Source organism: Perca flavescens, chromosome 18 (assembly GCF_004354835.1).
Source record: "Perca flavescens isolate YP-PL-M2 chromosome 18, PFLA_1.0, whole genome shotgun sequence".
NCBI lineage: Eukaryota > Metazoa > Chordata > Actinopteri > Perciformes > Percidae > Perca > Perca flavescens.
Genome location: NC_041348.1, coordinates 11,612,426 through 11,625,995, shown reverse-complemented (window position 1 = coordinate 11,625,995; position 13,570 = coordinate 11,612,426). Strand labels below are relative to the sequence as shown.

The 13,570-nt window shown below is 41.9% G+C and overlaps 1 protein-coding gene across 2 annotated transcripts; it reads right to left on the bottom strand.

The window, feature by feature from the left end:
- Window positions 1–1,249: 1,249 nt before the first annotated feature.
- selenoi (selenoprotein I) lies at window positions 1,250–13,554 on the bottom strand. 2 transcript variants are annotated; one of them, XM_028604471.1, is made up of 10 exons: window positions 13,122–13,546; window positions 9,174–9,242; window positions 8,223–8,331; window positions 7,455–7,529; window positions 4,670–4,932; window positions 4,471–4,579; window positions 4,109–4,157; window positions 3,835–4,015; window positions 3,487–3,666; window positions 1,250–2,399 (listed from the first exon to the last, which is right to left on the bottom strand). In XM_028604471.1, the coding sequence occupies exons 1-10, from the start codon at window positions 13,176–13,178 to the stop codon at window positions 2,292–2,294; spliced, it is 1,200 nt and encodes a 399-aa protein (XP_028460272.1). In that variant the 5' UTR covers window positions 13,179–13,546; the 3' UTR covers window positions 1,250–2,291. The 2 variants fall into 2 exon arrangements, with proteins under 2 accessions (XP_028460272.1, XP_028460273.1); XM_028604472.1 differs by having other exon boundaries at window positions 2,334–2,399; window positions 13,122–13,554.
- Window positions 13,555–13,570: the final 16 nt, after the last annotated feature.

Genomic DNA, 13,570 nt, shown 5'->3' with positions numbered 1-13,570 from the left:
AGTTTATGTACAAAACTTCTGGACACGTGGTAAAAATGTATAAGTAGAATGAAGCTCAAAGTACATTTTCATATGTTTCAACCCCAGTGTATGTTATGTTTTCTTGTACCTTTTAAGTATTAGTCACACTTTTACATGAGATGATAATTATTGGGACATCACATTCAGACTCGCATAAGGGACAGACAGATCTCCCAATTGAATGCTCACAAGGCAAGTGCAAGTCTTTCTCAACAGTTGTTATTGTGGTTCATTTTAACATTTTCCTTCCGCCATTTTCCTTCTCCATCGGACCGATGGTTTAGCTGACTGGATCCACCTATTGCAAACTTTTTTTTTGAGGCATGTAAACCAATAACCCAACACACTTTGCGGGCTAAAATTGTCTAGTTTTGTTGAGATTGAGAACCACAGTTTTAAATATATTGATGAAGAAGACAGACTCTTGGAAGACTTCATCCCCAAGTCTTGGCTCCTCATTGATTATGTCAGTTCCAATCAGGCAAAGCTTGCAATTTGAAACTCTTTTCAGTCTTATGTCAAGAGATACTGGAGCTCTGGGGAAAGGTCTTGCAGATAAACAAGACTAGTCTACTTTTCAACCAAAGGAATCAGGGTCAGGTTACACACAAAATAACTTATTTCTTCCAAACTACAGCCAAACAGTCTGTTGTTAACATGAACAAAATGACAGATTTTTGCAATTAGAGGTGACACAGATGATCGGTAAGCCTTTCAAATTGGATTGCCCCGGCAGTGGAAGCCAGTTTGATGAGAAACCAAGTCCAGTCTGCAGTAAAAACTACATTTCCATCTTCACCATGGAAACATAAATTTGAAAATCACACAGAGAAACTGTGTTTAACGGATTGAAGAGAAAAAAAAAAAGAAATAAAACGCAACAATCCACAAGTTATCTGACAGACAGTATAAAAAGATGTGAGAATATCAATGTGAGCAGAGCGACGCCAGGCGGTGTTGCGGCGTTTGCGGTGGTCCTGTGCGACAACTTGTTCCCTCAGAGTGAGTCCGCTCCGTTAACGGCTTTTAAACGCACTCTTCATTCAAGCACTGCGCAACTAAACCACAAACCATTGCAACAGCAACGTGTGTGTGTGTATATATATATATATAAAAAATTAAAACAGAACGAATCGGCATGAAGACACAACACCTCAGAAGGTGTGTGTGTGTGTGTGTGTGTGTGTGTGTGTGTGTGTGTATATATATATATATATATATATATATATATATATATATATATATATATAATAAAAATTAAAACAGAACGAATCGGCATGAAGACACAACACCTCAGAAGGTAGGGAGACCCGGGTGCTCTGTCGGAGGCCCAAGTGGAAGCTTAGTAGAGTTCAAAAGGTCAGAGGTCACCCTGGTCATTTCTTGCCCTAGTTAGACACAATCCAACACGGTTTACTCATGACAACCATCATCACAGAGCAGAATGTGGAATTAATTAGAGGAAAATTTATACAACGTTTTACAGGAGTTATCTTCTTTTTTTAAGTTTCCTTTCAGTCAAAAATAAAATGCCTGAAACCCCTTAACACATACAGTATATTATATATATATATATATAGCTATTGACATATATCACTGGGATTTCCAACAGAAAATCATCCCATGGAAAAAAAGAAATGGGTGACTGAACCGTTAAACTCTGGACACCGCTGTGGATGTGTAGGAGCCACACGCGGCCACAATTTAGAGGTTTGGTCAGGTTTGAAACAACACTACTTGAAGCATTCCTGTTAATATAATAATTAGATAATAAGACTTAAATGGCGTTTCCCCAAGGCATATTATACATTCATAATACTATGTGAGTGCAACTGTTTGTGTGCGTTTGTGTCTGGCTGTGTTTGTACTTGAAATACCTGCCACGAGTTATAAATTATCTGCACGAAAGCAGTATGTACAAGTATATGTGTGTGTGTGTGTGTGTGTGTGTGTGTGTGTGTGTGTCTGTGTCTGTGTGTGTTCGCATGGCCCGTCCTCATGACTGAAGCACATTTCCGTAGGAAACAATTGCACCTCATTGGCTCAACCAAGTTAGCCAAATCACCAATGACGGAAGCCAGAGCCCCTGGGCCCACCCCATCGCAGAGACCAGAGTTTGATTGGTTGGGAATGTGTGCGTGCGTGTGGGTGTGTGTGTTTTTGCGGACAGTGGAAACACAGTCCATTCCACTCGTAGAGTCCTCATGGATGGAGGGGAGGGGATGCGGTTTCCGTGGTGATGAGAGTGAAGTGTCGATAAGCCAGGAAGCCTAAACTTCCGCTGCCTTCAAGCCGATTCGTTCTTGCTCCTGTCAGTCACTGTTGGGCTTCTTCAGGGAGAAGGCCAAGATGCTGAAGTGGTTGCTGAGCTGTTTTACCTATGCAATGGAAAATAGCATTATTTTGTACCTCATTCATGTGTGGATTCAATAAAGAAAATTGCATAATGTTTTAACATTTAGAAGTACAGGAACCAGACATGCAATTCGGTCTTTTATCTTGAAAAAAAAAAAAAAAAAACTATGCCTGCAGTTTAGCTTGATACCACGGTCACATCTGTTATTTAAAACGGTGCTCTAAGCGATACTGGGTGACGGCACTTCTCGTTGACGTTCAAAGTATTTTCAAACAAAACAAGGCTAGCTCGCTCCTCCCTCCTCCTCCTCATCCCGTCCCCTCTCCCTCCCTTCCCTCGTTCTGCCCACTAACCCCCCACCCCCAAATCCTTCTTGTCGGTTATTGGTTGGAACGCTGGAACTCTTGTTATATTTGGTGGTCCAGGTTGGCCAGTTTGTTTTTTATTGTTGCCGTTTGCGGAGCCTGGGCTGTCCACAGAGACCCCGTTATTTTACAGTGTGTTCAGGGGACAGGCAGCTTGCGGATAGCGAGGAGATGTTTGCTAGATGTGACAAAAAAATGTTGTAGCCTTTAAAAAAAAAAAAACGCGTGACATCGCTTAGAGCACCTTTAATTATGAAGCCACAACAAGCCAACGGTTAGGTTAGCTTAGCTAGACTGGAAATGGGGAAACAGCTAGCCTGGCTCTGTCCAAAGGTTACAAAAGTTCTCCAATTAATACGCTGAATCTCGTTTTGTTTAATACGCACACATTTGCTGTTACACGGGAGGTTACGTGCCAGACTATTTTCGGGCCAGGACCAGTTGCCAGGCAACCAGCGGAAAATCCAGTAAGTTACTACTCAGAGCAAAGAAATAGTGCGACACACAACCCCCAGCAAATTGACATCGTTACACTTCAGTTTTTGAACTGAATTAAAGAAACAAGACATAACATGATAATTACTGAGCTGTAGAGGAGCTGGTAGGTGGATGTTGGTACCTTCGGACAGGCAAGTCATTTCCCCGTTTCCAGTCTTGATGCTATGCCGAGTGGTTGCTACATATTTACTGTACATGACATTTTTTATTATTTCAAAAAGAGGTCCTTTACGCGTCTTCTCTTACCACTGAAACTCCATAGTGTATGTGTGCTAGGACGACGCCAGCCGTCCACAGATACAGCAGGAGGGTCTCGTTTGCGACCACCCCGGTCACCGATAACAACACCACCGGCGTCATGGGCAACAACAGCCAGCTCAGCGCCTGGCAACGTGTGTTACTCATCTGACACACGATCAGCTTACACTGCGAGATAAATGCATTCACAACAGGAATAAATACGCATTACCACCTGAATACAGACATGTATGTATTGCGTGGTTGTCAACAAAAAAAGAAAAAGCACAAATAATAATAATAATAATAATAATAATAATAATAATGATGTGTGTGGAAAAATCAGCAGACACTCACCGTGACATTAGCGAAGGCCGTGCCCACCATGAGGTAGAAGATCCTGGGCTGCAGCTCGAGGATGTTGGATGGAGAGAAGACCACCCAGGTGGTGGACAGGATGAAGAGCAGGACGGGAGAGAGGAAGGGCAGGAAGGCTTCGTACATGCTGCTGTGCTTCAGGGTGTTACTGCGGTAACCTCTGCAAAACAACGCAGAGGGTGAAGAGTTCACAGCGCTGTGTGTAGCAATAATACTCCAATATCATAAAATGCTAAGGAAGGAGTGTACTTACTTCAGGACATTGTGGAGGCTCATGGGTAAGGTCACAGTGAAGGAACAGACTGAAAATAAAAAAAAATATTCATTATTGTAGGTGGCGTTTTTTTTTTTTTTTTTTTTTTTTTTTTTTTTTTTTTTTTTAAATGAGTGGGACCCACAACCTTAACCTTTAAACCTTTGTTATAGTTACTAGGCACAGCAAGGCTGTCTAGCTTTGGTGTGGCACAGTCACATTTATATAATCTCCTTTAAACGCCTCTAATGATTGCACCAAACCATTATGATTGCAACCATTAAGTGAAATAGTCCTTTTAATTCCTGACCTGGGGCTCAGCTAGTGAATGAATGCATTCAGAGTGACCAATCACAACTCACCGATGATCATGAAGCTGAAAAGGTCTCTATAGAGGTAGTGCCACAGGCATGGCTGGTACCACTTCTCCACGCCGACCACAGCAGTCACCAAGTAAACCAGGGAGATTGTCTGAAAGGAGATGAGACATCAAGTCATTACATGGCCGGTATGTGAAGGTGGTGACCGTTCGCGTGTGTGTGTGTGTGTGTGTGTTCTTACCACTTGGCTGATGTCGTATCCCCATGGCAGAAACAAGATGCCAGTGTTATATTTCTCCCAGTGAGACAGGATGAATGAGAACAGCACCACCCACAGGATGTAATACAGTGTGAGCACGGCCACGCCACTTTCCAAACGTCCAAATATGGAGTAGACGGTGGCCACAAAGAAGATGCAGGCCCAACTGTCCAGGCCATGGTCAAACAGCTCCCCTAGTGGCGTGGAGGAGTTGGTGCGACGAGCCTGCTTACCATCAACACCATCTACACACAACAGAGAAGACGCAGAGCATTGGTACGGTACATGTTTAAGTCAACATTTATATAGGCACACATAAACAGACATTTCTTGTCTTTCTTTTTTCCATCTCTCACATTTCCACTCGAGCGTCTGGCCTGCATAACTGTAAAACGTCTTCTGCAAAGTCTGAATTCACAGTCACAGCAACGGACCGGCAATGTCTCAGAAAGCAGGTTTACCAAACTCTGAGCCTAACACTGAACTCTGAGGGCCAGCTGTACTAACGTTTCTGCGCCCACTGCTGATTGATGCTTGTACAGTACGTGAGAGCAAAAAAAACCCACTGCCCCAGGAAATGACTGACAGCGCATAAAAGCGGCACCTTTAGATAGTCCTGAGTCACAAACCAATGTCCAACCAGGACTTTTTGATTCTGCAATACAGTGAACCTCTACTAATTAACGCACTTCAATATGCACGGAGCAATGAGGAAATGAAACCGCGTGATTGGCTCTGTAAGAGGGAGGACACAGAGAGAAACTCAGGGGTTTATTTTTCTTTCTGCACAGGAAAGCTGAGATATGAAAGGAGAGAGAGGGGAGGGAAGACATGCAGGAAATCCATCACAGGTCGGATTCAAACCCTGGACCTTCTGCGTCTATGTGCGCCCGCTCTACCAACCGAGCTAACCGGCCACATAGAAACTCAGGGTTTGTAGGATAAAAGCTGCAAGCGAGCACATGGAAGTAATCTGCAAACACATCCTCATAAGATGGTTGGTTTTATTTGAACGGTTCACAAAGTGGTCAGCATGACTTTTAAAACTGACTTTAGAGTGGTTCACTGAGTACATGTCTACAGTCTACACACAAACAGACAGGGAAGGAATCTGACCGTAAAAATAAATCTGTATTTATTTGGCTGCCAAACAGCCCGGGGGAAATGTGAGGGCATCTATGTGACTTTGGCACTGTCAGTGAGCCAGCTATTAAATACGAAAGATCAAACTCAGTTCATCCCCTTGGCACTTCTAATATAATTCCTATGAGCTTAAAATGTTCAGTTAATTATTTGTGAAGCAATGCTACAAACTGCAATGTCACGTGTCACGCTTACTGATATTTGGTCTTATCTTAGTCTGGAAATCTGTCAATACAAAACATGTCCAATTATCATGCTTAATGTTACGCCTTGCTGTGTAAATATTGCTCTGCTAATGGGACTTATTTTGCTTGAAGGATTTGGGTGGAGAGTACGAAGGGCGTGGCATAGGGCTGCACAATGAATCTTTTTTTTTTTTTTTTTTTTTTTTTTTTTTTTTTAAATCGTCATCGCAATATTAACTAGCGCAATACACATATCGCGAAAGGCTGTGGCATATCGCAAAAGGCACTCAGAGATTTTTTTTTTTATCAGTAGAAAGCTGCATTTTTTTATTGTAACGGTGGTTCTTTTTTTAGCGGTGCCTTTTCTATTCAATTCAATGTCCAATTTGTTTAACAAAAGAATGTTGAAAATGATTTCCTTTCATTTGTTATAAATTCAACGAGCAATTGTTGTATTTTAGCAGAATACTGAAAGCAGCAGGAATGCAGAACTGAGTTTCAATATCTGTTTATTTATCGCCAGTAATATCGTTATCGTGATATTCAACAACCTTATCGCATATTTTCCTCCACAGTCACATCGCAAATTACAATCTCCTTTAAATGCCTTGGATGATCGCACCAATTTGTACACATTAAACCATTAAGTGAAATTGTCCTTTTGATTCCTGACAACGATCCACAAACGATCTCCACTTTACATAAAATTAAAACTGTATTAATTACATTTTTGGGTCCTCCATCCAAAATATCTTCTGCAAGCAACCCTTTTCACATGACACACATTCATCACATCCACATTAGGGAAGCTTTAAAGCAACACTGTTCCCACTTCGGTCCCCCTACAGGTTGGAAGCGGAACGGTCCATTACATTACATTATGCAAGTTTGCCAGATCGGGTAGGGCAAGCTGTAGTTCCAATGAGACAACCTGTAGGGGGACCGAACTGGGAAAAGTTCTCTAGTGTTGCTTTAAAAAGGTCCCATGGCATGAAAATTCCACTTGATGAGTTTTTTTTTAACATTAATACGTGTTCCCCCAGCGGCTAGAAATGGTGATAGGTGTAAACCGAGCCCTGGGTATCCTGTTCTGACTTTGAGAAAATGAAAGCTCAGATGGGCCGATCTGGAATCTTGCTGCTTATGAGGTCATAATGAGCACCTTATCTATCTACCTACCTATCTCTCATAAACAATCCCATTTCGACACACCACACACAGTACCTTGTTTATCTAAGGAAATGTGATGAAACAGAATTAAATATGTCCAAACCTCCAGGATATCAGGCGCAGTACATTCTAGCAGAAGACATACGATACTGGTTATGAATAGGGTCTGATAGAATACATTCCGTTGGGAAGAATTTACCCCCGGCGCCCCTCCAAAAGTCGGAGTAGAACAACACACAGGGGTTGCGGGGGGGGGGGTTAGGACTCACCGAGTGTATAGGCCAAGAAGTTGAAGATCCCTGCGGCAACCCAGACCCAGCTAGGCACGTGTTCATGTCCTGCAGCTGACACACAAAGAATGTAAATATGCAGAAACTGAGAGCCATGGATTAGCAAAAATTTATTTTCACTTTTCTGACTTTGCTTACATTTCCTGTTTAAACTTATCTCCGCTAAAATTTAAGGCAATGCACAACAACTCTGCAACTTCTGAGCAGCATATTTTTAGGTGAAACATTAACACGTGCATAATTTGGTTAAGCTATTCTTGTAAGGAAGGAGACCTGACAACAAATATTCTTGTGAGGACAGTTTGACCAGTCTGTGTAGTGACTGTAGAGGTTGGCGTATGAGTCATGTCTGTCAATTTATCGGTGTACCTCGTCATATGAGACAACAGACTGATAGAGCACAATATCTATTTGCAGAGTTGTGGGTCAGTCTTTGCTAATGTTCTAGAGATCTTGAATATTGCATATGTTAACAGTAGTAGCTCAGTGTTTGTGTGTGTCTTTGTAGGAAGGCAATGGGTTAGTGATTAGCCTGAGCCACCATAGCCACTGGTGCGTCAGTAAGAGATGGACTTTGCCTAGACAGTAAACAAACTTGCCAACGTGCACCCTTCTAGTTCTTTTGTTGCCAGCTTGTAAACAGTTGTGGTGGATTCAACTAGCATAGTGTGTTTTATAAACGGAACACTCCCTCACCTCACTAGTCAAACACAACTAGGGGGAAAAGGAGTAGTACATTGGACCTACCAGAGGCAGTGAAGTCAAAGTCGTAAAAGGCCAACATAAGGAAATTCAACACAAGGAACATAAAGCCTGTGAATGTAATGAGGTTTGGAGCCAACCATGTTGGTAGAAACTGTTGAGAAAGAGATGGACAGAGACAATAAGATAGTAACAGAGAATTAACATGTCACGTGGCTGATAAATAGTCTTCTCTAGGGCTGCACAATTAATCGCAATTTTATCGAAATCGCAATATGAACTAGTGCAATATCCAAATCGCGGGGTAGGGGGTGGATTATGTGTCAAGCCATATGTCAAACCATTCTGAATTAAGTGCTTGCTGCAGAGATGTTCCAGTCTACAAATGGTATCCTACAGACTAAAAGACAAAAATCTTTGTTTGGTACGGATCCTCACATACATCACACTGTAATCATTTGAATTTTTCAATGAGAATGATACGAAAATGATCATTCACTCCGATATCGTGAATCATATCGCAATTGCAATAGCAGTCAAAAGAATCACAATGAGATGGTTTCCTCATATCGTGCAGCCCTAGTCTTCTCATCCGAATACTGATACTGATTAGATAACTAGACATTAATTATTGTTGCCACACTTCATGGACAGTGGCATCACGGTTAGGCAGAGATACTTCTCAGATCGCAGTCAAGCAGAGATTAACGTACAAATAAAGGCTTGATATAGATAAGTAGATAAATGTGTTAGTGTCTTAACCTACCCAGACTGATGCATTTTATCAGATACATGACTGCTTTCAAATCAACACAGTATGTCCAAAGACCAGAACACAATATTACAATCAGAGACTGATGCGTTCGGAGGCAGACAAAGGAGGATGAGGCTGTCTTGTTACTGTATCACAGCAGACTGTTGGAAACCTCATTAATGATGTATTCACAGTTTGTTTTGTTCACACACACAGCTGAACAGGTTGTTTTTTTTTCTTACCTTCACCACAAAGTTCCAGAAAGGATGCATGACGTAGACAGACAAGGGATTCGAGTCCACTGCGCTGTACTGTAAAGAGACACAAAATAAATCAGTCAAGATGTGATTATCAAACACGTCATTTGATCATCTCACTGCAAGTGTTTTACAGCTTGAAATACAAGGCCACATGGCCTCCCGTGTAATTTGTTTACTGGATCATTTTGGTGGCCTGCCATCATTCTGAATTAAAATAAACCCGATCCCAGTCTCAGTTACTTTATCCAGGCATGACGAAAATCAGTGTGTAGGCTACAGCGTAATGTACCCTCTATGGTGTTCATACAGTTCAGGATGTGTGTTAGGCTGCTTTTTGTGCCTTTATGCTAAGGTTTCCAATTAAGAATAAATGCTGTCTCTCTGATGCCAGTGTTCTTGGAGCACTGTTTTCTGCGATTGCTTTCCATTTTTAGATTTAGATCTCACTCTCACCCCTAGTTCACTTGAAACAGGACTGGGATCTGCATTTTCAGGTGGCTACAATTTGATTTTGAACAGCACTTAAGAGATTAAGCAATAACTCACGCACTTCCTTTTAGAATGTCGACTGTGGATAGAGAGAGTCATGTTGTGTTCCTCAAATCAACAAGATGTGATTAATCCTCACCACATATGCAAAAATATACAAACACGACTGAACACAGAGACACGAGGGAGGCGGCAGTTTCTGTTAAGTGTGACAAAGTATGCGAGAGGCAGAAAGATGGATGACAGCATGAAAGCGAGTGGGACGATCTGTGGAACAACCCTTCGCTCTCATGTGCTTTCCATTTGCAACTGAGTAAACATCGAGTCCTTTGACTGACAGTCTACTGACATTTGTCATCTTCCACTCTCCTCCGGCCACAGTGACCTCAAGGCACTGTAGCCAACACATAGCGGGAACCACTTCAAAAGTGATTATTGGAAAAAAAGGTCTTGCATGATGAACAGTTAAGGGAAGCGGTTTCCCACAGTAATCAAGGGAGGCAGTATTAAAAAGAGCCTGAATGACCTGTGCTTGTGTCATTCAAGGACAAAGAACATGACCAGGACAAACTCGGCCATTGCAATCTTGGTATTTTGGAGCCAGAGGTGACCACTGTTTTCAGTCTGTGTGCTAATGAGTGTACATTTCTCCGCCCGACGGTGGTATATGTGCATGACATGTTTGGATTTTCATCTCATTTTTTTAAATTTACATTTTATAAACCTTAAGGAGAATTCCGGTCGATTTCAACACGTAGCTCTGTTGTTTGTAAATTTGTAGTGCTGTCAGTAACGAGAAAAAACTAAAACAATCGGTGCTGCCTACACCGTGTTGTCCTCCTGCTAGCGTTAGCACCCAGGAGACTGAAACAGGGCAAGTTTTAAACGTGCGTTTGCCTCTTAACGTGGCATGTCATGGAAACGTCATTAAAAGTGCTTACTCATGTGAAGTGATTCCTTCCGAGTGAACACAGTGAATCTGACTGCAGTAGATGTGAAAGAAATGCATGAAAGTTGTGCTAATTCAGCTCTGTTTAGTTCCAGTGTTGATACAGCAAGACAGTGCTTCAGGACAGTCTACAAACTACAACACCGAAAAGAGATACAAAAAGATTTTCAAAAATAGGCATATGCTCATTTTTTTAAAGTAAGTGCTGTAGTACAACTAGCAGGAGACAAGTTATAATTGAGGTAAGTTTGGAGACACTACCTTATTTAATCACTGAATTAATAAATATTTTTGTTGTATCTTTTTTCAGTGTCGTAGTTTGTAGACAGTCCCCTAAGCACTCTCTTCTCAACACTGGAACTAAACAGAGCTGAATTACCACAACTTTCATGCATTTCTTTCACATCTACTGCAGTCAGATTCACTTGGAAGGAATCACTTCACATGGGTAAGCACTTTTAATGACATTTGAAACAAGTTAAGAGGCTTAAAAGCACATTTAAAACGTGCTCTGTTTCAGCCTCCTGGGTGCTAACGCTAGCAGGAGGATAACACGGTGTAGGCAGCACCGATTGTTTTCGTTTTTCTTGCTACTGACAACACTCCAAATTTACAAACAACAGAGCTACGTGTTGAAATCGACCGGAATTGTCCTTTAAAATGAGGTTATTGGCTACTGGCAGTCGCCGGGCCACCGACAACCCCGCTTTTGCTAGGCAACTGTGGCGATCTGAGCTCCAGAGAGCCCGGGATAAGAGCAGGCGGGCAGGTGTCAGATCTGTGCAAAGCACCAAAAAGAAGAAAACACACATCACAGACAGTATGAAAATAACATCTAAAATACAAGATTCACTCTCCATGGTTTCTGTGACGTGATGAATACTACACATATGTTCCAAAAATACAAAAAACGGCCAAAATACACAGAGCTACCAATAGCTCAGACATTGGGGACAAAGCCAGTGAATGAGTATGTATTTCCGCTTGCGCAGAGGACATCAGTTGAGTAGGCGGTCCTTCAATATGGCCCAGGACAGATATCCGCACACACTGCTAAAAGAATGTATCCATATGCAGCCTGGACCACCGGCGAAATGTGGTCTGAGTTACCGGATCTCAATGCGTCCTCAATGTGCCCTGGGTGTGTTCACACTTGTAGTTAGAACTGTCCACTTGTGATCGGATCACTCAGGACAGATGCCAATGCCAGGTGTGAACAGGGCCTTACTGTCTTAAGAATTACTGAAAAACATACAGATATAAATGAATGAGGATTCTGAGTGAATACACATTGTTATTGTAGCTGTTATGTACAATGGTACTGATCATAAACTAATGTGTGAACAACGCCCAGGTCAAAATATATCCCCCTTATAACAACCCAATTGCCTTGTGTCGTTAGATCCTTTAAATAACTGCCACTCCTGTTTTCTACTGTCCTCCATAGCCAGAGACAGGACAACAAGCTCTTTGTATCTGTACTACCACATTGATGCTCATCTTTATCGGGAATTAACTGAACACTGACATGTTTGTGCCATGCAGAAAGGATTCTGCTGTTTTGAACAAGTTGACAACACAGTTCTATGGTCACTGGAATTCTTAGAAAGTGATTTCGCTTGTCAGTCCTTGTTTATTGTCGGCGTTTCACATCACTGTAACCTGACTCAGTCTGGTTCAAGTTGAGTGGTTTCCCCTTAAGTTTGCCATTACAGCAGCTACTTGGTTTACTTTCTCTCTGTGGTTGCAATATTGGCTTTCTACACAAAGAGGAGACATACAGGGGACATCTGAAATGTGTGAAAACACAAAGTAAAGCCTTAATTCATAACCAAGCACTGTGGAACAGCAAGAGTTGCTAGCTAGCTAGCTAACTATTAGCACACTTGCGCCAATGTCAAGCAAGACATAGCAAACTATTACACTTCCGGCCGCCACTTTCAAAATAACAAAAGTAACCTACTATTCGTTAACATAATCCAGACCCTTAAGAAATGTCTTTGACAAATAATAGTTTTTTTGTATTTACCAGACTTAAAGTAGCGTGTAAAATGCTTAGCGATATATTTCGGGAGGAACAAAGTCAATCCTTTAGTCAGAGATGAGTCTCCAACCACCACTTCCCACCTCAAAGGGTGCCTTTTACTTTCTGACCCCAAACTTGATATATATAAAAACATTATGGCCATATCAGCATACGAGATCATACTGCAGCTAGCTAGCTAGTTAACTTCATAACTAGCTACGTTATCCAACATTAATCACGCTTTTATTTTCTAGGGGATAATTGACCAGGATCTGGTATAGTTTTGGCTAACTCTGGTTACCTTTACACACACTTTTTTTTGCCAGGGAAAACCCTGCAGATCGTGACAGCTAGCTAACTGTTAAACACATCTACACACACAGGGTGCATAGCTATGCACAGGGTCGGCTCAATGGCCAACGTCAGCTGCTAGCAGGCTATTACAACATATTAATCGCAACGTTACCTTGTATTTGTCGAAGCCTGCGAGCTGCTCCTGAGTGACATATTCGTAAAGAGCCATTGTGGTACAGTCTGCACCCACAATGAGATAAATGGATATGTCTTCTTTTGGAAATGCGAACCCGAACGTTAGCTGCCGAGTCGAAGTACCATCTAGCTTGGCCGCTGTCGCTCACAACGCGTGAGGTGATGTCGAAACATTTGGGCCACTCCTACGGAGCGCAAACATCCAACTGACTGGAGCTCACTGTCGCCGCCTCTGGCCTGGATGTTTGCGAATTGCGATTTTATTTAAAAAACAAAAACAGCATGGAATTCTGTAAAATGGTCCAACATTACACGATTTTAATTAATTATGGTATCACTTGAGAAATCGAATACGGATAATTGTTGTTGTGTCGTATCTAGGTTTGTTTTTGTTAAATGTTCACTGACGTCCGCTTTTAATTTCTC